Below are 9,877 nucleotides of genomic sequence, written 5' to 3' on the forward strand. Positions count from 1 at the left end.
GAGCAGCTCGCGATGTTAAATACCCAACCTTTGATGACATACAATATCACCAGCATATATTTCGGAAGCAATTTGCTTTCCACATCTATTATCCCTTAATTAATAATTTCTTATATATTGTATAAAGAGTTAATTACATAGTTAGTCCCTGTGGTTTACACAAAATAACATGCTTAGGTACTAATAGTTTAAAATCACATTCTAGGGTATTAAGTTTTCATTTTGTAACGTTTGGAGGTATTAACGTTATTTGTAGGTTTAAAATCACATTCTATTAGTACCTAAGTATGTTATTTTGTGTGAACCACAAGAACTAACTATGTTAATACCCTAGAAGTTAATACCTCCAAACGTTACAAACTGAAAAGTTAATACCCTAGAAAGTGATTTTAAACTATTAGTACCTAAGTATGTTATTTTGCGTAAACCACAGGGACTAACTATGTAATTAACTCTTGTATAAAATCATTGGTTGTTTCAAAAATTATATATACTTTTTCCCTTTTTACTATTTTCTATAGCCAATAGTTTGTTATTCAAATTGTATTTTATAATTTTTTTTTTTTTTTTGAAATATATGAATTAATTATCCGATTAGTTAGAAGCTGGTCTGTTTTCCAAAACATTAAACATAAAATATTTAAGACAAAAATAAATAGACGAAAAAATGGGTGCGTTTATTGCTCAAGGCCAAAGGTATCACCATATCATTTGTCCCAAATTACTTTCATGGTTAACAAAAACTTCTCGATCGATGAAGCACAATCCTCTTCGATACCAAAAATATTTCATAAACAAAACAAGTTAAAACCTCACCCTTTTTAAAAGCACAAGAGTCAAAACTCTCCAAAATTACTCTTGTGCCACTAAGAAGTCCTATATTTATAGACTCAGTTTGAGCTCAGGCTCCATATCCAAACACCTAAGCCTTCTCAATCTCGGCAACTGGAGCAGGTGCGGCACCGCCTGTTGTTGGTCTGTACATCACAGAAAGTTAAAAATTTTTTGGTAAAACATGAAGAAGCAAGAGACAGAACTGGACCAAACCGAAACCAAATATTCAAACCGGGTCAAATTTTCAGTTCGGTTAGAACCAAATTTAAGAACTTACAGTCCAACAAACACTTTGAAAGCATCATAGATTCCCCATTGAGCTCCAGTGAGGGTTCCAATCATGACAATACGTAGTGGAAGCCCACGAGTAAAAAGACCCCAAAGTCCAAGCTTCTTCACTGCCTGAAATGGAAAACCATTTCATAAAATATAAATTAAGAAATCTTTAGATGATAAACGAAACTTATCATGCCACTTGAATAGAGTATAAGAGAATGTTGAAGCAGAGCACTCAAATCTCCAACACTAGCCCCTTTGGCATTGTTAAGAAAGGAAACAAGATTGTCCGCGGGATGAGAAACAACCGCGCATAAGACACCAGCTACATATCCACCAGACACCAGCAAAACTGACTCCAAGTTGCAGTGATTTGCTGCACTCGTTCTTTGGTGTAGGGATGGCATACTTGTTCAGGATTTGCCATTTTGGGTGTTAATACTTAATAGATACACTTGTGACTTAACACATAGAACAGCAAAAGCAAAAACTCATACAATAATTTAGCACAGCAATGCATCAGGGCTTACAGAATTGTTTACAACATGCAAACACTGATAACTCATTTTTTATATGAGATATGCCAATTACCAAATCTTGCATCCAGCTGCTAATTTAGATGTATCAATTTTATTTATAGCTTGTATGTCAACCACAAGTCACAACTAGCTCATAGTAAAATTGTATAAGGGCCCTCCATACTGTTCAGAGCTAATAGGATAGGTATTTAGGGGTTAGTTAACGTACAATTGGCCTTAACGTACAATGCGTACGTGATGAACATATAACTTGAGGTTATAACGCGCGGATTATAACGTACAAACTCGGAAGACTCACAAATCCGGAAGATTCACCATGCGGACTCACAAAAACAGACGATTCCAACATGCGGACTTCACAAACTCGGAAGCTTCCAACATGCGGTTCACAAACTCGGAAGCTTCCAACATGCGGTTTCACAAACTTGGACACTCCCAACATGTGGTTCACAAACTCGGACAAATTCCAGCATGCGGATTTATGATTTTGAGGTTTTATAATGTGCGAAATACTCATCGCGTACGCTCGTACGTTAAGGCCAATTGTACAATACACTTTCTCTAGGTATTTATTACTCTTTTTACAAATTAAAATGTGTTTGCGTTAAGTTATTACGCCCTTCATGCACCGGCAAAAAACACACAACTAAGATTCTACATGTAATGCAATTTTTAGCTTGCAGAATGCCATATTTACCCCTAATGCAGATAAAGATACCAACTGACTTGAAAAACTTGTAAGATTAATGACAAGGGGCATTAAAGGTGAACTGAGGAAATTAGTAAATTGTAATTGTCTATTTTTTTAGTTGGCTAATTACTTCGGCGAAAAAGTAATATTGAATGCCGACAATAATTTTGGAACATAAATAGTATTTTAAGGAAAAACAAAAGGAATAAAAACTAGAAAGTGACATCAGAAGAAAAATGTTGCATCTCAGATGCCTCAACTTACATGGTATCTGCCGTCCCCAAAGCGGTACCAATCCCTTGTACAAGCTACGTAGTATAAGAAAAAGCTATGTGAAGAAACAACGAAAAGGAAATAAATAACATAATAGCTATAAGTGTATCCAAAGAAAAATAAATAAGTATTATGCATACCCGAGTGCACCTTCCGATCTGACAAACTTTGGAAGTCCATCTCCCAAACCCTAGCAAATCCAGGTTGTGTTTGGACACGTACCTTCACTGCCTCCATAGGAGAAAGAGCTACATCAGCAATTACCTCTGCCGATCTTACCCAGCAAGGTAGATCAAAGTCTTGTATTTGGCTGCATACTACGGGCCAGCAATGTCAGAGTAATATTTCTTAAAGAATTCGTAGAAGCCAAATTTGCAGGCACCCTGAGCACTGTAACCAAGAAGGGTTGGGACCCATCCTCTGAAGAAGCCCCTCATACCCTGCTCTTTCAGCAATTACCTTTGCCGAAGCTGACCCGGCAAGGTAGATCAAAGTCTTGTATTTGGCTGCATACTCTGGGCCAGCAATGTTAGAGTAATATTTCTTAAAGAATTCGTAGAAGCCAAATTTGCAGGCACCCTGAGCACTGTAACCAAGAAGTGTTGGGACCCATCCTCTGAAGAAGCCCCTCATACCCTGCTCTTTCAGCAATACTCCAAAACCAGATGAGATGCTCTTATATTTCACAGAGTCAATCTGAGTAATTAACAAAGGTACGGGATTATTAACATGGTCTCATAAGAATTGCAAAGATGTGATGTTATGAATACATAAAAGAAGACCATGGATAGAATGAACATGGATGTGATAAAATTAGTAGAGTTCCACAAAGACGTAGATCTTATTTTACTTAATATGCTTTCAGGTTGGATTGTTTAAACTTTAAAGAAAGTAAAATTAGCATGAGAAAGTAATAAACAAGCACAGAAAATGATATTGACAAGTACTAATAAAATTTGGATGAACATGTTTCCTTGAAGCATTATGTAAATGTAAAGTTACCCATAATCCATGTGGCAACCAAAATTCCTCATACAAGGAGTCATTGTGTCTTTCACGTTATACTTTTTACAGCGTGGCGATTTTTGACAAATTTGACATCTTTTAAAATACGTCGTAGATATAATTTTCCAAACAAGTAATATGCTACTGGATTCACTAGCACAAACATGAACTCAATCAGAACCCTTTATGGGCATAGGGATGTGATATCTCCTCATATGTAATGGGAACTCAAATGTCTACAATGCATATACATGAATAGACCAATGTTTCTAGTGTTAGACAATTGGGTCAAAGAACAGAACCGAAAAAAAAAACAGTAAATTGAAACAGTCAACGCATATTAGTTTTATTGAGAGAGAACATGAAGGGAAAACTGATACGTAATGCAACTTTATCCTACCAGCTATATATAAGAACAGAAAACAACTTCTAATCATAAAAGAAAAATCATAACCGATATGCTTAAATATATTTATGTTTAGCCCTTGACCTCGGATACTCTAATTAACTTTGACTGCATAATTATTGGAATTAACTTATCACTTTTTACCTGACCCAAATAACCTGTGACCCATTTGGTTAAATGTGAACAAACTTGATTAAGTCCAACGTCTGGATCAATGGGGAATGGAGATATGCTCACGACACTCAAGTCCAGCTCAATCAACTTTTTAAGCTTAAATAAATAATTATGTTGGGTGGTTCACAACACAACACAACACTTCATATCGTTCACTTTATGTTATATTGTCATTAAATATAAAGTACAAATATACATTTAATAAAAAGAAATATTCAACAACGTATCACATCCTTCATCTATTTTCACAATAGACAATAAAACCCTAAGTGAAAGGCAATGGTGGATCGAAACTGCAAAATTATCAGTATTAAGTACCAATTATGCATGCCTAAAGCACACTTATACACCTACTTCATGTAGGATTACAAATAAATTTGATAAGCAACCGATGACCGTTCTCTCCTAAAACTATAAACATTTTGAAAAATCACATTCAGTGTAAACCAGTGCACCATCATAAATGTATATTGTATAAAACTTAATATATTAAGCAACTCGAGTGTACTCAAACTCTCAACAAAGTCATATAAACTCTATAAGACGTTGACCGGTAAGGCGGTAATGGCATTACACAGACAATTGTGAATCAATTGCCCAACTTACAATTGTTAATCAAAAGATGATTATCAAACACCAGCTAAAATACAACACATTACCAATCAGAATAAACCAAAGTCAAAATTGAATACGAATACAAGCTACGTAAAATAAATACAAAACACAGATCTAGTCATAGACATCACCACTCATATTACTAAACAATCATCCAAACAAACTAAATGATAAAAAATCAACCATATCAAAGTTAAAAAAAAAAAAAACAAAGAAAACAAACTACCTGCATGTTACACTTAACAAGATCAAGAGGAGTAACAGCCATGTGAGTAAGACCACAACTGAGAATACCTCCAACAGTACAAGCAGCATAGAATCGTGGAGAATACATCTCAATCTTGCCAAGGGGCTCATTAGGAGCAGGAATCACGAAGTTATTGTGAACTTTAGCAGGTGAGGAGGAAGAAGAAAACAGTGTAGGGTTTGATGTGTTGCTAATGAGTAGGGTGCTGGGAGAAATGGAAGAAGTGTAGAGGAAATTAGGGATGAGAGATTGACGAGAGTTGTCGGGAACCGCCATGAGTGAGTTGGTAGGAGAAGAAGGTTGAGAAATGAGGTGAGTCGGCGACTCAAATCTCTCCGATTTCTTCTCCGTTTCAGGAATCTCAACCGGAAGGGTTTGCTTATTAATCGATCAACAATGTCCAGACAGGCAGTCCTTGAGAGCCAATGGCCCAATAGGCAATAACAAGTTTCTTCCCTTTTCCGACGTCGTATTTGTCTTGCTTTTGATGGCATAATTTACATTTTTAGTCCCTCCCTAATTGCAGCTGATGTCGCGCCACCACCCCCATAACGCTTTATGGCGCCGATGAACCCCGTTACAGGGGCGCTATAGCCCGGAAAAAGGTCTGACTCGCGAAAATTATAACTGACCCATACCCCTTCATTATTTGTTATTCTCTCACACACATAGATATGCATTAATATATATGTATAATTAAAGGGGTATAACTAGGCTATACACTCAAGTTATATAACCCTCTTTACTTACACAACACACAATTGTAACATGTCGTATAACCCCACATCTATGAGAGTTATGGGGCAGCCCGCTTGAGTTCTTTACCACTACACATGGCCTTAAAATAAGTTGGTTTAGTGGAAAGAGGTTTTAAAGCGTGGTGTCATCGTGACGTAGATAGCGTCATTAGATTCCTTATCCATGTTCCTATAATTGCATTAATATTTTTTTTATACTTTTATTATTAGTTTTTCTCTCTTCTCTACTTACAACAACCTTAAAAATGTTAGCAAATTTATAAAGAGTAAACAATGTTTCTGATATATTTATAGACAAACAGTAACATTCTCATATATTTTTTCTTCCCTTCACTCAAATGCACTTAGAGCCATTTTTTATAATATAAGTAACTAACTCACATAAATACAACGGATACATTGTGAATACTCTAACTTTTTTTTTTAAATAAAATTTCATTAAAAACAACCTCCAACCCAAACGGGCAAAAGGCTACTACAAAACAAAAACCCCAACCCAAACGGGCAAGTGACCAAATTACAACGTATACATGGGGAATTTACAGTTTTACACCACTCCTTCCAACCTATATATTTACATAAGGGTAATTGGCCTGTAATAATCTCACCTAGACCTTATTGGCCATTAATAATCCCACCTCAGAATATTCCCCTCACCAGTCCCACCTTTCACCTATTTTTCCTACAATGGTCCCCCGTTAAAAAAACTTAACGGAGTTAAGCTTTTTTCCAAATTACAAAAAGATTTTATAGGGCTTTTGATTAGAACGACGGTACGAGTCCATTGATATAAAACTTGCCTAGAAATGGTGCTCCAAACAATGAAAACGGCGCTTCAATTCGGGTGTTTAAATTTCCAATAACCAAAATCAAGTCACTTGGAGCACCATTTCGAAGTAAATTTTACATTAATGGACTCGTATCATTGTTCTGATCAAAAGACCTAAAAAATCTGTTTGTAATTTGGAAAAAAGCTTAACTCCGTTAAGTTTCTTTAACGGGGGACCGTTGTAGGAAAAATAGGTGAAAGGTGGGACTGGTGGGGGGAATATTTTGAGGTGGGATTATTAACGGCCAATAAGGTCTAGGTGGGATTATTACATGCCAATTTTCCTTTACATAAAGATCTATTTTTTAGCCACCCAAAACCTCTCATTTTTTTTATCTCAATCACAATCTCTTATGGACTTTTCGAACAACAAATCATTTCTAGCCTTTCATAAACACCAACACGAGATAATAAACAAACCCCTTCAAATACTCTAACTGACTTTTTAATTGTTCAAAGATAGGATCTTGAATAGACACACGCAACCGGTCAAAAAGGACCCATTATTCAAGAAATCATTTTTCTTTTGTTGAAGAAAAGAATTATTCCAAAGTGGTTGTTATATCACATAGGTGTATTAGGTGCGGATGGTGTATGAAATTTAGATGGCGTATAAAGTCTACCCATTATTTATTTCACAAACTTCACTTCACTTCGTCTTTATCGTTTATTTTCACATCAACACTGACATGGCGTATAAAGCCTAAAACCCATTATTTATTTTACAAACTTCACTTCACTTCGTCTTCACCGTTTATTTTCACATCACCACTGACAATTCAAATCTTCACTTTCCTAAAAATAATTGTGGTCAGTCAAAGAGTCAATGAACCCTCTGTATCCCTCTTGGTTCCGCCCCTAGGTTATCGTTTGTTATCAGTTAACAGTAAAACTTGCTCACCCTTGATGGTTTGTGTTGATATATTAAAACTTAGCATGATAAAATTAATGTTAATTAAGGTAAGGACATTATTGCAAATAGTGTTGATGATTAACTTAATTTGTAAGCCCCACTATATGCATCACCTTCAATTTCAAACATATGTATTTAAGTACGTTGCAATTTACAAGAGTGATTAATAAGAAATGTCAATATTTCAACCTAACGAGGCTGATTTGGGAATTATTTTAATACTAAGGCTTTGCGGTGTGGCTTAGGCCACCCGTCACATCAGCCATTTATAATGCCCTTGTCCGCCATCGACCACCCCCTTGTTGTTAAAAGGGGGGCACCATCCTTTGTCCGCCACCGTGATAACGAGCAAAAAGAGGTGTGCAGGTGGGCCCATCTCTTTTCAACCAATAAATTTTTTTTTATTTTGTTTAATAGGGGGACTTTATACCACACCATGCAAGTTAAAGGGAGACGCTTTAAAGCCCCCATATGACGTGGCGCCTAGGTAGATCTGACGTGGCGTGATAAAGCCCCTAGGAGCTTTATACCACACCTTCCAGCCTAAAGCCGAAGGGGGTTCGTGGAGGTGACGTGGAATCGTCGTCAATAGTGAACACCACACCCCCCCTCCTCTTGGTGAATCGTGATGAGCGTGGAATTCTCCACGAAGATATCCGCTGAGGAGGCTGAAAATTTTAATAAAAATATGAACAGGGGGTAAATTTTAATAAAAAAAAGGGTATTGGATTTTAATAATCCCAAGTTTCACTAATTGGCCGGTAATAATCTCAACTTCAAAAATTGCGACGACCTGTTTTACCATCATCTCCTCCGGTCACCACCATCATCTCCGACCACCTCCATCATCTACCCAACTCCGGTGACCTGCAACTTATTCCGACGACCCGTTTTACCCCTGAAACCACCAAACGAGACCACCACCAATCATCTCCGACCTCCTGTAATCTTCTCCGCTGCTCAGAAGTTCAAAATACCCAACTCTGGTGACCTACAACTTATTCCGGCGACCCGTTTTACCCCTGAAACCACCAAACGAGACCACCACCAATCATCTCCGACCTCCTGTAATCTTCTCCGCTTCTTAAAAGTTTAAAACTTTCACCATCTACGCAACTCCGGTGACCTGCAACTTAATCTGACGACCTTCTTTACCCCTGAAACCACCAAAGGAGACCACCACTTGTCATTTCCAACCTCTAGTGACCTTCTCCGCCGCTCAAAACTTCAAAATTTCCACCATACCTAGGTATCACGTTTTTTCGGTGAGGCGGTTGGAGTTGCGGATGGCAGTTTAATGGTGGTGGCCGGAGGTTGGAAGGGTGGGGTGTTCGGTGGATATGGTGAATCGAAGGTGATAGTGTTTTTCCGGTGCTGGAAGACTGTGGGTGGAGGTGGAAGTGGAGGTGGTCGGAGGTGATGGTGGTGGCTGGAGGAGATGGTGGTGGCAGTGGAGGAGGAGGAGGTGGAGGTGGAGGTGGTGATGGTGCCACGTCAGCAGCCCAGTCAGCAAAAAACTAACTGGGTTATAACCCAGTTAGCAAAGGATCATTGATGGCCAAAATCTTACAAGTTGGGACTGTTGTAGGCAATTTTTGAATTTGGGATTATTACCAGGCAATTAGTGAAACTTGCGATTATTAAAATCCAATACCCCTAAAAAAAATTACCCCTTCTCTGCACCATTTTTTATACCATCTTACATTATTCTACCCAATTTCTACACCATTTCTTTATGCCATGGATCCAAACCAACCACCATTTACACCATATATCGATCCCTCTATGTATTCATTTTCCGGTTTTAGTCAAGCTCAAATCGTGTTTAAATTGCATATGCAACAACAAAAACAAAAATGCTCAGACTATAACTATCACAAGAAGTCGAGCACGATTTTGTTTCTCTAACCAAAACGATGAAAAGGAACTTGTGCCAAAAACACGACCATAAAAGCCCAAGAAAAAGAAAGGGAAAAACAAACACAAAGATGAAACGAGTAGGAAGAGAGAAAACATAACTTGGACGACGATCAAGGAGGAAGTGTTGGCACAAGCGACAAGGTGGGTTAATATTTCTCAAGATCCAATAAAACATTTATTTTTTATTTCATTTATATACATTATTACTTTAACTTTAAAATTTCGAGTTATTGGATTTTATCACCCCTAACTATTGGCTATTGGCAGATGTCACCCCAAACTAACACTTTGACGCCCGACACCCCCAACTTAACACTTAGTGTGTTATAGCACCACGTTGTTAACTTTACACTAACTTGGTTAGTTTTATTATCCTGCGTGTCTATTATTATCCCTT

The 9,877-nt window shown here is 37.4% G+C and overlaps 1 protein-coding gene across 5 annotated transcripts; it reads right to left on the minus strand.

Annotated features, from left to right (window-relative positions):
- Positions 1-652: 652 nt before the first annotated feature.
- Positions 653-5,707, minus strand: LOC110904148 (mitochondrial phosphate carrier protein 3, mitochondrial). 5 transcript variants are annotated; one of them, XR_002572377.2, is made up of 5 exons: positions 5,040-5,707; positions 2,754-3,309; positions 2,605-2,648; positions 1,112-1,232; positions 653-977 (listed from the first exon to the last, which is right to left on the minus strand). XR_002572377.2 is itself a non-coding variant. In XM_035983344.1 (4 exons), exons 1-4 carry the CDS (start codon positions 2,848-2,850, stop codon positions 923-925), a joined length of 321 nt encoding a protein of 106 aa, XP_035839237.1. In that variant the 5' UTR covers positions 2,851-2,886; the 3' UTR covers positions 653-922. The 5 variants fall into 5 exon arrangements, 1 of the variants encoding a protein (XP_035839237.1); XR_004879555.1 differs by having other exon boundaries at positions 1,112-1,236; XR_002572376.2 differs by having other exon boundaries at positions 2,605-2,668.
- Positions 5,708-9,877: the final 4,170 nt, after the last annotated feature.

Source organism: Helianthus annuus, chromosome 14, assembly GCF_002127325.2.
Source record: "Helianthus annuus cultivar XRQ/B chromosome 14, HanXRQr2.0-SUNRISE, whole genome shotgun sequence".
In the NCBI taxonomy this organism is placed as follows: Eukaryota; Viridiplantae; Streptophyta; class Magnoliopsida; order Asterales; family Asteraceae; genus Helianthus; species Helianthus annuus.